Source organism: Thunnus maccoyii, chromosome 22 (assembly GCF_910596095.1).
Source record: "Thunnus maccoyii chromosome 22, fThuMac1.1, whole genome shotgun sequence".
Taxonomy (NCBI): Eukaryota; Metazoa; Chordata; class Actinopteri; order Scombriformes; family Scombridae; genus Thunnus; species Thunnus maccoyii.
Genome location: NC_056554.1, coordinates 22,713,212 through 22,733,419, shown reverse-complemented (window position 1 = coordinate 22,733,419; position 20,208 = coordinate 22,713,212). Strand labels below are relative to the sequence as shown.

At 39.1% G+C, this 20,208-nt stretch overlaps 1 protein-coding gene across 2 annotated transcripts in view; it reads left to right on the top strand.

Annotated features, from left to right (window-relative positions):
* Positions 1–238: 238 nt before the first annotated feature.
* Positions 239–20,208, top strand: part of LOC121889571 (FH2 domain-containing protein 1-like) — a 32,905-nt gene continuing 12,935 nt past the window's right edge. Inside the window, exons 1-4 of one of the 2 annotated variants that reach the window (XM_042401615.1) lie at positions 239–410; positions 16,773–17,260; positions 17,345–17,515; positions 17,663–17,724. In XM_042401615.1, coding sequence (XP_042257549.1) covers positions 16,883–17,260; positions 17,345–17,515; positions 17,663–17,724 — 611 coding nt within the window. In that variant the 5' untranslated portion in view covers positions 239–410; positions 16,773–16,882. Of the gene's footprint in view, positions 411–15,695; positions 15,758–16,772; positions 17,261–17,344; positions 17,516–17,662; positions 17,725–20,208 lie in introns of those variants that run through there. The other variant, XM_042401616.1, reaches the window with a different exon arrangement.

Here is a 20,208-nt window from a genome sequence, read left to right as displayed (position 1 = left end):
GTATTTAATTTAGGACATCTAAAGCACTAACGAAGCTATTCTTTCTCCAATCTGATGAGTGACTTGTGCGCAGGTGGGCGTGTACGAGAGAAAAACGCTTCCCCGTTCCACCTGAGTGATCACGCATGCGCTGGATGGCTGGGGTTCCCACCTCTCTCTCTCTCTCTCTCTCTCTCTCTCTCTCTCTCTCTCTCTCTCTCTCTCTCTCTCTCTCTCTCACTCACTCTCTCTCCCGCACCTCACGCACACACAGTGTCAGTGTGTCGGTCTGCTGCACAGCGCGCGCTGCCCTTTGGATGCCCACCGGAGTCAAACTGGATCAGTAAATCTTGTTTTGCCGTAAATTTTGCTCATTTTTTAAACGGGAGTTCTGCGGAGGATCGTCCCCGCCGCCGGAGACCTTTTCTCCGGTAAGTTTTGATGGAAAAATCAGCTCACACTTGTGTATCTTTGACTCCTGTTGGTTTCTCTGTGACAGTCTGTTCACTTCGGTGTTGATCAGATGAAGCGCAGTGAATTTACTCTGCAGGCTAACAGGCTCATTAACACAGCAACCAGACTGCATCCACATTCCAGCATTATCTTACAAAAAGCCTACAACCATCCTCTAAAACAGTCCTATGATAGTGGTTTATATTGTGGCGTTCAACCTCTACAATATATCGGCAATGTAGTAAGATCATACTGACTTTAAGGTGTGTATTCTTTTAAATTACGGTTAATAACGTCTCTATTTCCTCAATGTGAGTTTTTATTGGTCTCAGAACACGTGTGTTGCTGGTAAACTCTACTTAATAATTAATGTTTTTATTATATGGCTTTGTGATGCTTAGTTTCCTGGTGTATCACTCTTTGCTACCGTTTATGTCCCATAATATTCCTGTAGTGAGTTTCTTTGCAGCCCAACGACCATTGAAAGACATGAAATTTGTCTTTGTTGCTCTGGATGTTTTTTTGGTGTTTATCTCTATTATGTTCATAGTCATTTGCACTTTGTCCACGCTGAGTTTTTTCTGACTTTGTGGCACTTCATCTTCATTAATATTTCTATAATATTCTCACTATTTCAGGCACTTTTTATGTATTATTGTTGTAATCAGTATATTCATATGACTGAATGATATACTGATAGTGATATACTGTATAGTGGTGCCCAGTTGCTATTTATAGAAGGGCAGTGGCGTCATCTTATGTGCTAACTGTATAATATTCCAATATGTTATCTTCAGTATGTGGTGCTCAGTACAGCTTCAATAAAATGTCAGGAAATAGTGAAAAATGCCCATTTTAATCTCCCAGAGCCCAAATCAATGTATTCGAATAGCTTGTTTAGTCCGACCAACAGTCCAAAACACAAATATATATACTTTACCGTCCTGTATGTCAAAGAAAATGAACAAATCCGCACATTTGAGAAGCTGAGATAGGCATATTTCCTTAAAAATTAACAATTAATTTAGAGCTGCAACACCTTTTCCATTAACCAATTGGCAGAAAATGATCATTTTAGTCATTTTGAAGGAAGAATGTCAAACATTTACTAGTTGCAGCTTCTCAAATGTGGTGTTTTGAAGCTTTTCTGTGTCATAAATGATAATAAACTGAATATCTTTGGATTTTGGACTATTGATCAGACAAAACTGGACATTTGAAGACGTCACCATGGGTTCTAAGAAGTTATATCAGGCATTTTTGACAGTTTTCTGACAAATTAATGAATCAAGCAAATACTCTGTGTATAATGTAAATATTTGTTAGTTGCAGCCCTAAATTAACTGATCAAAATAGTTGCAGTATATGTTTCTGTTAATTTTTTAATCTTTTTAACTCCAATAACATCCTGATAGTGTGCTTATGGAGCTCCTCACTGACTCCTCCTAATGTCTGTTTTTTTTAAAGATTTTTTTTTTGTCCTATTTGGCTTTATTAGACAGATTTCAGTGGAGAGAACAACCCACTCTCCAGAAGAAAACAGCAATTAGGTTGGAAGGGAAATATGGAGAGAACGAGGGGGGGTATGAAATGCAACAGAGATCCCCTGTTGGAATTGAAGTTTTTGTGATGATTAATGATATTTTTCCACTGTGGAGCCACAATAATACGATAAGTTTAGTTTCTCATCTATCATGTCTCTCCAGTGAAATTGCCAAAACCCAAATAAACTTTATTATTTCTAATCAGCAGCCAACAAAACCAACAAAAACACCATATTCAGTTTATAATGAACAGAAAAGCTGCAAATGTTACAGTTAGGTTATTCATATTTTAATCAATTCATTTTCTATCAGTCTACTAATCTGCATTGTATTCCTCTGAGCTCTGTGGGTCAACTGTATATAAGCTCTTTTCCATTTGCTTATAAGTGCAGCAGAAGTATTTAAAACACAAACTGCTGTATATTTGCAGAGACGATTAGATATTAGTATTCAGCAGGTTTTCAGGCCTCGGGGCGTCGCAACGTTCACTGCACATGACACAAGTCAACACAGATTATAACTCAAACCACCAACGTGAGAAACTAAACTAAACTGCTGTAAACAGTCACAATTTTATGTTGAGCTTAATGTAATGAAAACTTTAATTTTATAGACTTGAACTTGATGCTTCTATCAAGGGTGTGTGTTGCTCAAAGGCACTTCAGCTGGGAAATTCAGCTGCTGAGGAATTACCTGCAACCTTCTGTTCAAACTGCTGCATCTCTAACACAAGACTCCATTCAAAAATCAGTTTAATCCACACTAACAACTTCAATAGCTCAACATCATGATCTAATGAATTCAGCAAACTTGAAATCCACAAAGCTGCACTTATTTTCATAAATTGTCAAGTTTTATAGCAGATATAAGTGCATCATGTGAAAAATCTGACATCCAGGATTTATACTGTATCTGCTAGTAAAGTTGCTTTACATGCTCTCTAATTAAGAAACCTGGACAAGAATCCATGAACCATCCTGCAGCTTAATAAATCAATACTTTAAACAAACTTTTTTTGGTGATGAACTGGTTAATTATGAACCTGTACTGAAAGTCTTTTCTATCATTTCAACAGAATTGAACTCAATCTTTCTCACTTTTAAGATGAATTACATAGATAGCTTAGAATGTAGGTAAAATATAACATAGAATAGAATAAAAAACTGAGTATAGAGACTAAAGATTGAACAATAACGTTAACTCTAATATTTATTGAATCATTGTGCAGGTCGTAGAGGGAGACCAAGGTAGACTTAATAAATAGATCAAATAGCTATTTGTATGAAAACTGAGGAGGGACAGATTCATAACAGGAGACATGACTAGAAACCCTATTTTGACACCAAATACGCATCATGAAAAGTTGAAATCAGAGGTTCTGGATTCATTTTCCAGACAGTTTTCCACTGGGAAGGAAGTTTATGATTGACTAAACAAGCATCAAAACATGAAACATGCTAATTCACTTCCTGCTGCACATTATTCCTGTCAAACAACAATTCATCTTGACTTTTGGACTTCATGCTAATGTCACAAAATCTTATGAGAAAGCCTTGTTTGACTGCTTTCTACTGGAATAATGGAAGATATAGAGCTATATCTCTTTTATTCCTGGATAGTGTGTGTCAAACAGGTGTGTGTGGTTGTGTCTCCTGCTGGTTCTCCCTCCAGGCCTCCCTGCAGACCGTGGCCAGGCCGTGGTGCTCCCTCAGCGGGTTGAGTGTTCTTCCCCGACCCCCCCTGACCCGCCTGGAGCTCGAGTGATGATGACATTTTAGATACAGGTCGCTGTTGGGGAACTGTCTGTCTCCGTCACCATGGTAACCCCAGAGTCGAGCGATGCGCAGCCAGCCATTTGCTTTGCCTGACTGTAAAACACAGCTGTAAACCTTAATCTCTCTCGCTTCCTTTGGTGAAGAAAGGACCCGTCAGTCGCTCAGTAGAGCCGTGAAAGAGATTTAAAGAGGATTTTTCTACTTTTTTAACACTTTTTTTTTGGTACAACAGAGCCAAAAACTCGGCCAAAACTGATGTTTTTTAATGCTAATGTTGTTTAAAAAGCAGCTTTTCTGAGCCACATCAATGTGGGGGGTCCTTGGTTTCTCCTCCATCACATCAACAACACACACACACATGTGTTTACTGTTGTTTGTCTGGTAAATAAGACAGAGGCCTTCTCCTCCTCGGGGAGTTTTACTGTGGTTTCCACGGTGACTGAAAGTGTGTGTGCGTCTAATCTGTTGTACCCAGCATCTGTGGGTCTGGATAGTTTCTGAAGAATTTGTGGATACACTCTGAGATAGTTTCTTTCACTGTTTCTTCAGTAATTGTTTTAGACATGAAAAAATTGATCTATTAGTTGATCATCAGAAAATTAATCAGCATTTTGATAATCGAAGAATTGTTTCAGTCATTTCTTCAGCAAAAATGCCAAAAGTTCACCGTCAACTGTGACTTTGCTCTGGAGAACATAGACACTGCTTTCTTTTTAAAGGCAGAACACCAGACTGGATTTCAGTGCAGGAGAAGTTTATAGTTGCAATGATTAGTTGATTAATCGAACAGTTGCCAACTATTTTAATAACTGATTGATCATTTTGAGTCATTTTTAAAGAAAAAAAAGTATATTCTCTGGTTCCAGCTTCTCAAATGTGAATTTTTTCTGGTTTCTTCAGTCTTCTGTGACAGTAAACTGAATATCTGTGGGTTGTTGGACGGGACAAAACATGACATTTGAGGACGTCACCTTGGGCTTTAGAAAACATTTTTTACCATTTTCTAACATTTATGGATCAAAGAACAAATCGATGAATTGAGAGAATATTTAATAGATTAATCGATAATGAAAATAATCATCAGTTGCAGCTCTAGAGAACTGCACCTGTTTCCTCTTGTGAAGTAAGAGTGGGTAGTTTCTGCAAAATTTAAAGTAGTTTCAAGGTTGTGCCCGTGATTTCTTTTGGGTGGTTTCTTGCATATTTTCTGGAGATGTTCTGAATTATGTCTGGGCTACATTTTTGTAGAACTTGTGCTTCATTTCTGGAATAGTTCCTGTGTCTTTTCTGGATACTTTTTTAATCATTGCTACATGATGTCAGGGTAGTTTCTGGACATGTATGCTGTTTTCAGTTTCTGGATATTCAGTCTTGGCAGTGTGGTCTGCTGACCCGCTGCTGTAATCCTCAAACTGAGGCGTTAGGAGATCTGTCACTGCTGGAGAAAGTGCAGGAGATAATCTGTCAGAATGCTGAGCAGCAACCAGCCAGCTTGTAAACCTAAAGAAATTATAAGAAAAGGGGGGGAAAGGCTTTAAACCCTGCTGTGACTCATGTGTTGCTGTTTGGAGCAGTTTCTTCTCTGTCTAATTTAGCCCTCGGAGCTCCAGCAACAGCTTCATTACGATACTGTCAGGTTGCTAATCAGACGTTTCTGTGCTCACAAGGTGTAAATGATGTTCTAGTAATAACTGCTCACAGTTGTATCTTCCTTTTCTTTATCTGCTGGCTGTAAGTGAGGCCATTCAATTAGCTGTTTTAAAGGGGACATATTATGCTTTTTGTGATTGTTTTTATACTGTTAAGTCAGATGTTAAACATGGTCAAAGTCCCAAAACTTGAGGTGAACGTATGTGTAAAAAATATGAAAAACTGCCTGCAAGTCAAAAGCCAGGGCTTCAACCTGCTCTTGACACTTCGTTTGCAAAGTTACCTCTACTTCCTCCTGATCAGGATGGGGGGCCTTAAAGAGAAGGAGCTGAAACAGCCTGTTTCAGAAAGAAGCTGAACTGAGGGGCTGCATAAAGAGCCAGTATAAGATAAATAAGGAGGTTTTTAAGCCCCAGAGACCCACAATATAAATATAGACCTGGAAATGTGCATAATATGTCCTCTTTAAGACTTTCCGTCTGTAAGCTCTTTCCTACTGTAAAGGATTTTATTTTTTTATTTTCTTTTAATAATCATGGCAGAACAGATATAGAAACCACCTGCAGAAACTCAAACTGCGTGGGTGGAAAACAGCCACAGCGATGGAGGATCTGTGCTGACGTTCGTCTCTGGCTGGAAACTATCTGAACTCAACCTCAGTGTCAACCACCGGGGATTAGAGACGAGGGTCTGGGTGTCTCGCTCGTCCAGCAAACTAGCACTTATTTTGTCCCGTCTCACCATGTTGGATCCAAAACTTTCCTTAATGTCACATTAAAATGCCAGAGATTTTCCGCCGAGTCACTGGAGAAACTCTAAAATTGATAGCTGCAGCATTTTGGAAAAAGCATTAACAGCATTAATGGTGCTGTCAGCAGTGGTGGCTTTTGTTTCTGTATTAGCATCTTTTCTACAGGTAAGGTATACAGGGACCCACCTCTGAGTCAACTTAATCCCTCTCTTGCAGGACATCGGTGTGATAATTTTATATTGAGGTGACTTCTCTGGTATATGTGGACTTGTAAAAGTGGTTTTGTCTGCATAAAGTCCTTCATCAGCCTCCTCACCCCGCTCACCTTCCTCTGTGTCCGAGACACACCTGCCGACTGCTGAGTCATTTGGAAACTTCTGCAGGTGGCAGAAGTTTCCCTACCCATCCCTACCCTGCCCCGAAGGGATGTTTAGCTGTTTGGTTGGTTGTCAGTTGGTGCCTGATGACGTTGATCTTTTAATACTGGTCACAAATATGTAGTTTCATTTTTAAAAAAGGCTCAGTAATTTCCTAAAACAGCTAGGTACTATAGTTTTTAAAAATTTGTTACTCAAACAAGAGTAAATTGTTCATCTGTTGGGCACTATTTTCAGCATTTTTGCTCTTTCTGGCAGCAGGATGATGTGTGTGGGATTGAGTCAAAATAAACTACAGTGTGTGTGTTCATGGTGGTGAAGGAACACAATTTTTCCGACTTGTAAGATATCTTTGTCATTCTCCTAATAGTGATTATGAATTTATAAGTTTTATATTTTACTAAAAGCTCTGGAATATCAGTGTGCAAACAAACATGTCTTTATATCAACCAAAGTTCATTTTAGGAGGTTAATTAAGTGCTGTTTTTGATCACGCACACTATTTTGTGTCCTCATAAACCAGCTCTGCCTTACCTTTAGCTCAAGGCTACACAACTTTTACAAGTTCATTTACTCAAGTACTGTACTTAAATACAGTTTTGAGATACTTGTACTTTACTTGAGTGTTTCCATGTGATGCTACTTTATACTTCCACTCCACTATATTTCAGAGGGAAATATTGCACTTTCTACTCCACTACATTTATTTGACAGCTTTAGTTACTTTTCAGATGAAGATTTGACACAATGGATAATATAACAAGCTTTTAAAATACAACACATTGTTAAAGATGAAACCAGTGGTTTCCAACCTTTTTGGCTTTTGACGTCTTACAAAAAGCAGTGTGTAGTCGGGGTCACATTTCACATGTCTATGAGTTGTTAACAGCTCCACCAAATAGTGATTTTTCCCTCTAAACTTCTCACATGCTTTCATTTCAATAAATGTTCAAATGATCCAATATTTCAGCAAAAATCAAAGATTAGAGAAAAAGTCCAAAAACTGAAAACAGATTTGTGTATCAGAACTTTGTTTTTTCTTCTTTCCTCTCCCATTAATCATCTCACGACCCCTCAGATTTATCTGCTGACCCTTTGGAGGGGCCCGACCCCTAGGTTGGGAACCACTGGACTAAACTAGCTAACTGTATATAAAGTAGTTGAAACTAGCTCCACCTCCAGCAGCTACAACAGTAACATGCTGCTCTAACACTGATGCTTCACTATTAATAATCTAATGATTTACTTTTTTCACAATTGCCTTAAAAGCTTTCATCTTCCATGAGATACATGTCAAGAAAGTTGGAAAACCTCTGGTTGTTCCAGATAATCTTTGTTTCATTAATCAGCTGTCATGTAATAATAACTTGTCACACAGCATGAGTCACTGCGGGTGGCAGAGCGTTAGTCATCATCATCAGCCTCATATAGGTGTGTTTGAGTGTGTATGTGTGTTTGAGTGTGTGTAAGCAGATGTTTGATTAGTAAAAGATTTGAATGCTGTGATATCTTTGTGTGTTGTGTGTGTGTGTGTTGTGTGTGTGTGTGTGTGTGTGTGTCCTCCCTTGAGAGGTCAAATTCATTTGTAGTGTAAATATTTGTCAGTGTATTATTTCTCAAACAGGTTTGTGGTGACTTTTTTGTGTGTGTGTACACTTTCACTGGCGGCCATATTAGCTTCGCAGTCCAGCTCTATGAATGTTGCTATAGCAACCAGTGATTCCCATAACCATATGCCACGGTTATATTGTACAAAAGTTACTATAATCCCAGTTTGCCGAGTCACACTTTGTGTTGTAAATGCATGGAACAAGCTTCCAGAGAATGTAGTTCAGCTCCTTTTAAAATAGACTGGATAAATTCTGGCCAACAAAGAATATTTTTTATAATTATAAAGTTTATTTGTGATTATTTGCAGAGTTATTGTTATTTTAAACAAGTACAGTGTTTCCTTTAGGTTGAGTGGTTTGGTCTGGTGGGGGGGTTGGTTAGGGGTGATTAGCAGCCGCACATTTCTCCGTTCTCTAGTTCTCTGTTTAACGTCGCAGGTTAGGCTAACCCATTGTTGCTAACTTTGGAGCTAACCCTTTCACTTTTCCAGCAGTTGGGGAAACAACAGACGTGACTTTTCATGGCCTTGACCATAGACTGTATATAAATGTATATACAGTCTATGGTCTTGACAATCTGCAGCATTTATTAACTGACACGCTGTAGTCTGTACTGTACATTTACTACCAGACTGACAACTTACTGCTAACCTTTTCCACTGCTCCGCTCGCATTCACTATCACTTTTCTGACGCTCGCTCTCTTGCTTAACCACTCACTCACTTATCACTGCCCTATTCCTTAAAAGGAGTTATGCTACCTGGAGTTTCCCAGGCAACAACACAGACATTGACTCACGTTTCCAAACAGCGCTGCTCAGAGGCTCCCAAAGGCTATTGATTTGCAAATGAATGGATGTTTGGCATTATTTTTGGCATTTAAAAAAATATTGTTTGGCCTTGCGGGGGTTCTCGTTGGCCTGGTGGCCCACCAGGCCTGTACTATTATAGAGGAAACACTGAAGTATATTGTGATGTTGTTTTGTTGTATGGTATTGGAGTATTGGAGTCTGGTGTGGAGGATTTGTATCTTGTTCCAGAACAGTTTCAATAAATTCCAATAAAATTTCAATAAATTACATAAGACATCTTTGTCAACATCCAAGTAGTAATTATGACCTTGAGATTTTTGTTTTACTGAAAGCTCTGACATGAAGCAAACAAATAATGACATATTATATCAGCCAAAGTTCATTGTTAAAAGTAACTAAACCCGAATTTAATGCTGTTTGATTTCTGTCCATAAAACCAGCTCTGCCAACTTTAGCTCAAGGCCACATAACTTTACATTTGTTAACAGGGGCAGGACATTGACTCTTAACAAATTTAAATTTCGCACTGAATAATAGTTAGTCAAAGACCTGCCCCTTCTCCTTGCTAGCCTCTGTTAGCTAGCCAACTAGCTAGCTAACCCAACCTTCTAACACAGTGAGTGTGTTTACATGCGCACTAGTATCCTGGATATTATCGGGTTTTTGGAGTAACCTGGTTATGTTTTGCAGCTGATTCATCACCAGCCAAGTTTGCAAGTAACTTTACAATGTTACACGTCACAGTTAATGTTTACCCACATTTGGGGGATTGTTGGGTATTAATTTCAACCCCTGTTCATGTTCCATGTAAACGCCATATCCCGAATATGATCAAAACAGGGATACTAGTTCGCATATAAACGCATTTACTGGGCATCAATGTGATGAAGTACTTTGATTTTGCAGGTACTTATTTTGCAGTTGGCCAGAAACAGAAATTAATCTCCTATTGATGTATCCATAAACAGTTTCTCAATTAATTTTCCAGATATCACAATCTATTGGCATCACTGTGTTAAATTACATGTACTGCCGATAGAGGATTTTATCCATATAGAGTTGCGAAATGTGAGGGGCCGCTAGTTCTGGAAGTGCTTTTCCCCATTCTGTATTCCCATTTCAAATATTTCTTTAAATGATTTCCTCGATGTTACTGCACATAGAAACTCAGGACTCTCCTGGATAATGTAACAATCCTATAGGATTATATTATGACCATCAGTTTCAGTTACTTCAACTTTGTTTCTGAGAAATTACATTTTGTCCTTGATTTTGGTGGACAGCTAAGAATACTACAATACCCCATGAGCCTCGGTGGCTGTTGCATTGGAGAAGAAGCAACGGGCGCTATCTTGCTGAAGTTGTAAACAAGTTGTAGCCATAGTTGTTTGAATTCACTCAAAAGTGACCCAGTAATTTAAACTGTATTGATTCACTCTGTAGACTGTTAAATCAGTTTTCTCAACACCGTAATCTTTAGCTTCTACCCACCGATAAAGGCACATGTGACCAAATTTTAAGCTTGGTGATTGGCTATTTCTTGCTGAAATGCACCTTGGGAGCCGTAGTTAACTTCTAGCCCAAAATGTTTAAGTACAGTCTTTTACCTTTTGACTTTTCACTAAAGAACCAGATATTGTTGTTCACCTTTTGTACTGATGATTTAAGCGGGAGAGTTTGATGCATATCAAAGCTGCAGAAATGCTAAAACTATGAGTCACATAACATTGTCTATGAGAATAATAAATGGAATTTTTACTTCCCGAAATATCTCCTCCCACTTTGTAACTCTATTGCCCACTCTTATTGTAATCCACTGTAACTTACTGAATTCCAGCTTTTACCAGCCACAAAAGGAGATTTTAGGACAACAGAGTATCACTTTTTACAGTGTAACCTGTAAAGTTCATTTTTACCTGCCTGCATGGTTTTAATGCCCAGCCATGCTGCAAACGTAGCTGAATTACATCCACGGACAAACCTCAACGACAATCCTGCTCGACCGGCTCTCTGCTTATTATCCTCTATCAGACTGTTCTCTAATGTTCCTTCATAATGGAAACACACAGATGACAGTGTTTCATACCATCGTCTAAACTCTGATGTGTGTAAAGCAGCCAGTTAGTTAGAAAAATCATTACAGGAGAAAACAGAGAGGGGAGGGATTTTTCATGGTGGATTTAAGTTTTGTCATGCACTGTCACTGTCAGTTACTCATTCACTCTTTGTCTATTTTTTCACCACCAGTCTTTCACGAGTCGTCACTTCATTTTTTTTCCCATCTCAGAGCCGTGGGCTGTCTCTTTCTCCCTACTCTCTCTCTCTCTGTATTGAGGTCAGAGCCGACGCTGTAGGAATGTGGAGCAAAGGCAAGAGATGGATGTATAAAGGGATCATAATTGGGTTGGCTGAGAAAAGATAACTAACAATTGCGCAGTCAGCTCACCAAACACACACACAAGCACAGCTCAGGCGAATTAGAAGTTTCTTTTTCTGAATGAGTAGACTTCAGTGTTGCAGCATGCGTTTGAAATGGAGCCTCTTCACCAGCCTTTGCCCTGCGTCAACCAATGGTGTTCAGAGTCACTTCCAATGGTGGATTCTAAACAAACTAACGTGACCAAGCTCTTCATGATGAAGGAACATGTCACCCAGTGCAGCAGTGTGGCTCACTAACATGTTTTTAATAGTTTTCGGAAAACAAGGGAGGTCTATGGCACAGAGGAATAAGATATATCAGGCTTTGGATACGCACACAATACTTGTTAGTAGATCAGTTCATTGTTGGTTTGCCTCTGTAAATGTGGTTTGTTAACAATAAGAAAAATACAGAAATCTCCAGACATAACCTTTAAGTAAAACAACTGAAACAAAGCATGATTTAGACCTTTTAGTTGTTACAACTGGTACCCTAAAAAAGACAACCAGATGGAAGTAACTCAAACTCCCTGAACAAAGGATGGTCTTAGTGAGCCTGAATAACCTCAACCTTCCTGAGAAAATGTTTATTATAGATGTCAGAGAGCTGAACCTGGCCCACTCCAGTAACTTTACTGGACACTTTCACAAGACAATTTAATCCATTTTTGTTGGACAGACTGAGGTTCACATACCACAGTACAGTGCAAAAAGAAAAATCTGATTCAATGAAAATGCGATAAAACAGAGTCATCATGGATCCACAAACAGCAGCAGTAGTGTTACCCATTGTATTAGTTGACAGTAGTGGTAGTAAAAGCACCAGCACTAGTAGTAGTATTATTGGCAGTAGTAGTAGTATACTGTAATTTAACAGTAGTAGTATTGGTGGTACTAACAGTATACTAGTAGTAGTAGTAGTATAAGTAGTAGTAATAGTATTAGTGGCAGTAGTAGTAGTATAAGTTAGCAGTAGTAGTAATATTTGTTGACAGTAGTAGTAACAAAGTTGTCAAACTGAGTTCACACATCACTGCGTCTTGTTCACTCTGACTCCTCATTAACCCTGTGACCCCGTTAGCCAATCAGGGCCCTTCGTGTGAACCGGGTCAGCGGTTTGGCCCCATCTATTTTTACATTTGGAGTCGCGTGATTGGATGATGTCATCTCGAGTTTAAATCGCAGCCCGTCACCTTTTGTTTACAGTAAGCCTTTGAACCTTTGAAGATGAAGGGATGATATTAATAATCTGACCCACTGGTTTACACACACACACACACACACATGCACACACACACACATGCACACGCACACACATGCACATGCACACGCACACAAAAAAACCCACTGCGACCCCGATTTTGTTGTCTGCCAAGTAAACAAACTGTCATTGTTTGTAACCAGGTCTGTTACCACAACAATCAGTAGCACTCTGACTGGTTGCCATGGTAGACATGGCAACCCCAGCCCTGGCATCTGAAACACACACACACACATGTCTTGTACTCTCTCCCTACAAGAGAGAGAACGACACACCAAACTCCATTGCAAATTCTGTTAATTTAGTTAACTTTTCCTTTTAGCAAATGCATCAAACCTATAAAATGAGTTCAGCTGTTTTCTGAAGTATGAACATGTGGTGGTAAATTCAGCTCAATGAAGTCACCAAGTAATAATTATTTTAATGGAAAGACAGTTTTATCGACATTATTTGCACAAGTTGCTACCATAATGGTTTTTCTAAACTGACACGAGCCAGAAATGGATATTAAAAAGAAAAAAATTAAACTAAAGCTACACTGCACTCTTGTAATGCTAAAAATATAAAAATCTTTAAATATGTGCATCTTGTTGTTTATTCACAGGATGAAACAACGATTTGTTTCCCTTGAATGCTCATTAAAAATTAATCTAAATATATATTTTTCAAAGAATTCAAAATGTTTGTATTCTTCCCCTGCTTCAAACAGATACATAATATATGTGACTGCGTTACCTTTTAGCTATAGCATGTCTGCCAATAATACAAAAACAAGTGGAACTTAATGAGTGAATAGGATGCTATTGAACTTACATGTTAATCTTGGCACATTTAAAGTGGAAAAGAATTTAAAAACTATATAAAAATAAAAACTAACAGTCATGAAACTTAACATTTTAGTTGTGTAACAGCTTGTCATGTCAAGTCATGTTCGACAAATCACATATTTTTGCCTATGAGCAAGGCAGCATTAAACTTCTTAGCTTTTAAATGGAGTTTGAATCTGCCATTCTTTCCCCAAATAAATAAATGGATCAGCAGTAATCAGGTCAGTACAGACCAGAACTTATTGCAGCAGTAACTCACCACTGCACACACACACACATACACACTCACTCACTGGGCAGGCCGGGTTGTTAGCACGATTAAGTGGCAAGTTTGATGGAAGAAATCGGGCAATCAAACAGAGATGTGAGATTAGGTTATGTAACACACTTACACACACATCTTTAATTCATCAGCAGGAAGTGTATATCTTTGTTGACATGTATCCAGAATTTCACACAGGGGACTCCGCCTGTGTGTGTGTGTGTGTGTGTGTGTGTGTGTGTGTGTGTTAAATAATTTAGCAGTGCAGGGATTTAGTCCGAATGCGATGTCAGCCATATACGGATTTCCTGGTACGATCCTCTTCCTGTGCAGAGTGGAGTAAACAAAGCAGAAGAGCAGTTATTACAGAGTGTTACAGTGAATGTTTTTGCTCATTATTGTGAGAAGAAAATACAAGTGTCACCATAATGAAGTGGCCTTATTCAGATATAAACATCTGTGGGTAGAAACAAAATGAGAAATGCTCATCAATGTGTTACTGAAACGAGTAACGGATCAACAAAAAATTTTGATAATTGAGAATGTGTCTGTTTTCAAGCAAAACTACCAACTTTCTCTGATATGAGGATTTGCGTCATGTCTCTGTGTTATGTCTTTGGTTTCACACAGTTGGTCTGCTAAAACAAGCAAAAATGAAGACATTTTTCACTATTTTCCCACATTTTATGGGAAAAGCTAATTAGTTGCTTGATAAGACTGATGATGTTTTGTATAAGCAAATATTTTGAATGTTTCTTTTCAACATTTTAGACACTAAATAATCAAATATAATATATAATATAAACATTATTTATACAGCAGTTTTTAAATCAAAGTTACAAAGTGCTTTACATGGTTAAAACATTTAAGTGCTACAATTATACTCGCAATGGTTTTGTTGCACACATTTTGTATACTGTCATTTTTCAAAAAGGCTCAGTAATTTCTTAAAACAGCTGGGCACTGTAGTTTTTAAACGTTACTCAAACAGGAGGAAATAGTGCTTTTATTAGGGACTATTTTCATTGGCGGAGTAATACACATTTGTTTGTTTACTTACTGAGTACTTTTGGCAGCAGGATGGTATGTGTGGGGTTGAGTCCAAATACAGTGTGTGTGTTGACGGTAATGAAGGAGCATGTCACCTCTGTCATTGACGTGTTTTTAATAGTTTTTGGACAAACAATGGAGGTCTACGGCACATATAATGTATCGGACTTTGGATATACACACAACACTTGTAAGTAGATCAGTTCATTGTTCGTTTTTGTCTTTTCATGGGATTTGTTGACAATAAGGAAAATATAGAATACAACCAGAGTTTTTCTTTTAAGGGCAACATACAACACACCTATTTCTCAGTGTCGACACACTTCAGCGCTTGAGAAAAGCAAAAGTTTTAACGCACTCAACTCAACTCAACTCAACTCGTAAATGACGCAATGTGACTTGGCAGGTGTGTCAATTTATCTAGAAAATACTAATCAAGATATACGTATGTTTGTATGTATGTTTATGGCTACACTGCAAACAGGAAGTGATAATAGCTAATTTGGCTTATTTTAATGGCGCCAATTTGCCAAAATGTAAACAAATATAGCCTGCAGCTATATCAAAGCACTATGGGAACTGAGAGCATGATTATCCCCCAAATCAAAGACAAGGCACAAATAATAATAATAGGAGTGACAAAATCCATTAATATTAACTTTTATCAATAGTTTTATGACATTACTAATGCTCAGAATTATATTTATTTATATTTACTCTCCTCTGTCCATTCATATATTTGTCCTGTGTTGAAAACCGATGGACATACAGATTAAAAAAATGGTTTAAGGTAATAAAGATAATTGACTGGTAGAAATGTCACCATCAGCAACACATTTATTAATACCAGTTGACTGATTGTATCCTTGTCTCTTTTATATACTGCAATAACAACAGATCAACTCTTGACTTTTAATGTTTTCTGAACTTTTCTACAGCTTTAATAGTTTGTTCAACAACTTGCCATCCAGCCACAATACAGACAGAAGGTGAGGCTGAAGGTGTGATAGATGTGTGTGTGTGTGTGTGTGTGTGTGTGTGTGTGTGTGTGTGTGTGAGGAGGACAATGATGAAGAAACTGCCAGCTGGAGTTGTTTGATCGTTCAGAGAAAACAAACAGGTTTCAATGGAGACAAGAGTCACTCACACACAAATATACGTGACACAAAAGGAAATGTTTAACATTACGTAATGTTATAAATGTTTAATTAACATTCATATAATTACAAGACATTTTTGAAAGCAACACACACACACTCACATTGGTCAATATGAATAAAACAGAAGAATGTCAGTGTGAGTCCAACATGGTCGCATGCCAAATGGATTTTTCCAAGTCATTCGTCTCTGTGCTGTGGTCTCAGTTTACATTTAGCTCTGCAGTACAGTTTCTTCTTCTGATATAATCAATCTAACCTACAATCAAAATTTAAAGAGGACCTATTATGCTCATTTCCAGCTCTATAATTTTATTCTGGGACTCCACTAGAGTAGCTTTGCATGACTCACAGTTCAAAAAACTCCTTATTTATCTTATACTGGCCTTTATGCAGCCCCTCCTGTCTCTGTAAGGCCCCCCTCCTGATGAGCCCTGTTCTGATTGGCCAGCTTTCTGGAAGTCCGCCAAGGGGCTGCAGTGTCAGAGTTGTGTTAAGTTACTGCCGATGCAAACCCAACATTTACTGCTTTACTGCTTCATATTAAAAGCTTTGAAATGACTAAATATAAGTGGATTCAGTGTTCATTTGGGGACCTGACTATTGTTTTAAGACACACTTTGTGAACCTGTCCTTTTAACTTAGCACTGAACATGAGCTGTGTCTTCCCCGGCTCAAGTCCGCTAGGGACCTTTATTGCATCATTTCCACTAATTTTCCTTTCATCTCTACTATAAACTCTGTAATAAATGTAGAAAACATGTCTAAGAAAAGACAGAGCTTCTTCAAAGCTTCTACAAAGTTTCTGGAGTTTTCCTCATTTAGATTTTTCTTAATTTCTCCGCAGTATCTGCTGACCTCTGGATTTGACCTTTGACCTTTTAATGACCTCTGATGTTCCTAACATGATGACGCATCTTCACTGTCATCACCACACTCAGCGTCCCTCCTCTCACTATGGTCGCCCATCAGCTCGGTGACCATCCAGTCTGTTGCTATACCCTCCGTCAACTGGCTGTGAGAATGCACGTGATGGGCAGCGTCTCCCCGGCCAACGAGAGGGAGAGTTTCTCTCTCCATGAGGAGGACGTTGCCGTGGCTGTGCCGACGTCTCCTCCTTCCCCTCCTCGTCCTCTATCGAGATTTTCTGATAACCAGACAAGAGGATCTCCGCCACCACCTCCACCTCCTCCTCCTCCTCCTCCTCCATGTCTGCCTCCTCCTCCTCCTCCTCCCCTGCCATCTCTGCTCCCTGGACTCGGAGACCCCACAGGAGGCCTGAGGAAGAAGAAGAGGGTGAGGAGTTTCTTCTGGAAAACAATACCAGCGGAGCAGGTAAAGTCTCTGAAAAACTGATTCACACATTTATTATATTCAAGCACATTGAACATCCATATATCCTCTGTTTGTGTGTCACAGGTGAAGGGGCGGGCCAACCTGTGGACTCAGGGTCTGGTGCAGCAGGAGTACCAGATTGATGTCCAGACCATCGAGGAGCTGTTTGGTCAGAACGACTCTCAGTCAAACGCCAAGACCACGCCCAAAAGAGGAGGGAAGGCCAGGAGCTCGTTCAGGGACATCAGAGAGGAGGTGTGTGTGCTGCTGTTTGTTGAAGGTGTGGAGGAGGTGAAGTGTGTGTGGACAGTTTCCACCTGGGCTGTGTGACCTCAAACTGCTCACCTTTACCTCTCTTTCTCTCTCTCTCCCTCTGTCTCTATATGTCTCTCTACCAACCAGGTCTCTATTCTTGACTCAAAGAGAGGGATGAACATTGGGATTTTCCTCAAACAGTTCAAGAGGTAAGCCTCACTTTGTGACTCTTACAACAAACACACACAGTCACACACACTTTTCACCTCCATTGAGATTTTCCACTGTAGCCTGAATATTTTCTAACATGAAAGGCAAATAAATTACTCCAGAATTCAATAAAACAAGAACCAAAATGGCTATTTACATTGAAATATCACACGCGTTAAAAAGCTTATCAGATGTCAAAATACTACCGAGCAGTTTATGGAACTATGAGACAGAATTTTACAATTCTGGAAAGTTATCACAACAATAATCACTTTACTATGCTCACGTTATCTTAGCCTAGCATAAAGAATGGAAACAGGGTGGAAACATTTAGCCTGAATCTGTCCCCATAAAATTTTTGTTTTTACACTTCAGTTTTTGTACAAATTAAACAGACACGATATGACGTGTAAATTAATGAGCTTTATAGGTGTTTGTTGGCGGATTTTGTTACCTTTGAACACAGTTTCCTTCTGTTTCCAGCCTTTATGTTAAGCAAAACTTACAGTAGCTTCATATTTACTGTACAGACTTGAGAGCAGTATCAATCTTCTCAGCTCACTCTCAGCAAGAAAGCATGTATTAAGTGTATTTCTCGAAATGTTCCTTTAATATCAAGCCTGGTTCAGCTTTTGTTGCCAGCAAACCTGTTTTCTGTATGAGCATCTTTTGCAGCATCCCTGACATGAATAAGAAGGTTTTGATAGAGCAAAATGCAAATGTAAACACTCTCTAAAAATCACATTTCAGCAGCTGTTTTTTGTAGTTAAAGAAATTTCAGATATTTTACGAGGGAGACAAACAGCAGACCTGGACTGATGGACACTGAATGGCTTTGATGAACACACTTGTCCAGTCAGGATGGGAGGTTTACATGTCGATAAGTTGAAGATGCTTTCAATAGATCTGCGTTTGAATAATGTCTCTTGTAGGACGCGCCCCGGGGTAACAATCTGACAGAAAGGGTGTTGGCGTGATGTGTCTTCTCGCCCTCATCACAAAGTGTTGTGGGTAAATAGATGTGGTTATGCTGGCATGTTGTGCAAGAATGTAGACAGACACGCTCCTGACATGTGACTAATTCCACGTTTGCATCACATCAGAGGACCGGGGTGATGTCACAGCACTACGAGTTAGAAGAATTGATTGAATATCTGTCATCCAAATTACTTCAAAGGACAGGTTCACAATTTTTCAAGTTTGTCTTAAAACAACAGTCAGGAGCCCAAATGACCACTGAAACAGGTTTTTCTTGCTGTAGTCATTCCTCTTGTTCATACTGGCCATTCTGTGCAAAACCTTATTTAAAAGTTTATCTGAAGTTAATATGAAGCTTCAGCACAGACTGGGAGGGAGCCAAATGGTGTCCATATACTGCAGCAGAGTGTTTCAGTGACATAAGGGGAGGGCAACGGGATCATTAAGTGTCCTGAATGTGTTTATGTTGTATTGACTGTGTCAATATGTTCAGACTGAGTGCTTACCAAACACACTGAGAGACATACAGGCATGAGGGAGCGAGAGCATGTATGACAGCCACAGTATGAACCAGAAACAAGCACATAAGCCACCAATAAATATAAGTATTATATAAGTATTATATAAGTATTGATATATATGATTTCCCATTCTCTCTAGAAACAGTTCAGTTACTGCACCTGAAAACACTTATAGATTGTAGTTGGACGTTAACAAGCAGCCTTCACTGCGATAATACCTCACTAATAAACCTGCACAATAACACTGTAATGTATGTATGAAAGGATTTCTCTTGTTAAGCACCTTTATAGAAACCTCATCTGTAGCTGACATTAACGGCTCATGAGCTGATGAGCTTGTGTGTTTGAGTTCTCCATCTATATATCCATTTTCCACCACTCCTCTGGGTTAGGGTGGCAGCAGGCTAAGCAAAGTACCCAGCCATAACCTCAAGCTCTTTCTGATGGGCTCCTGAAGGATTCCCCAACCAGACTTGATAAATAAATCCTTCTGGGGTCCGGCAGCCATCCTCAACTGTCTCCTTTGATACCAAAGACCGGCAGTTCTTCCCCGATCTCCTCGATGTTGGATCTTCTCTTTAAGTGTGAGCCCAGCCACCCTGCGAAGGAAATTCACTTCGGCCACTTGTACAGTATCCATGATCTCCATCTGGGTTCAGGCTGGCCTTTATTTTCCATCCATCAGTTTAACGAAAACATTCTGACGTCAGCCACGTAATGCAAGTTGAGCACAGAGCTGATACAATTCAGTAACTGGAAACTCAGCTTTTGGAGGGAAATGCTCTGAAATACAGTTGTCCATTTTAGGGCTGCAGCGAATGATTGTTTTCATAATTGATTAATCGCTTTGTTCATAAAGTGTCACAAAATAGTAAAAAAAAATGTCCATTATAATTTCTTACAGCCCAAGAGGACGTCTTCAAATGTCATGTTTTGTCTGACCAACCATCCAAAACCCAAAGATATTCAGTTTACTCTCATGTA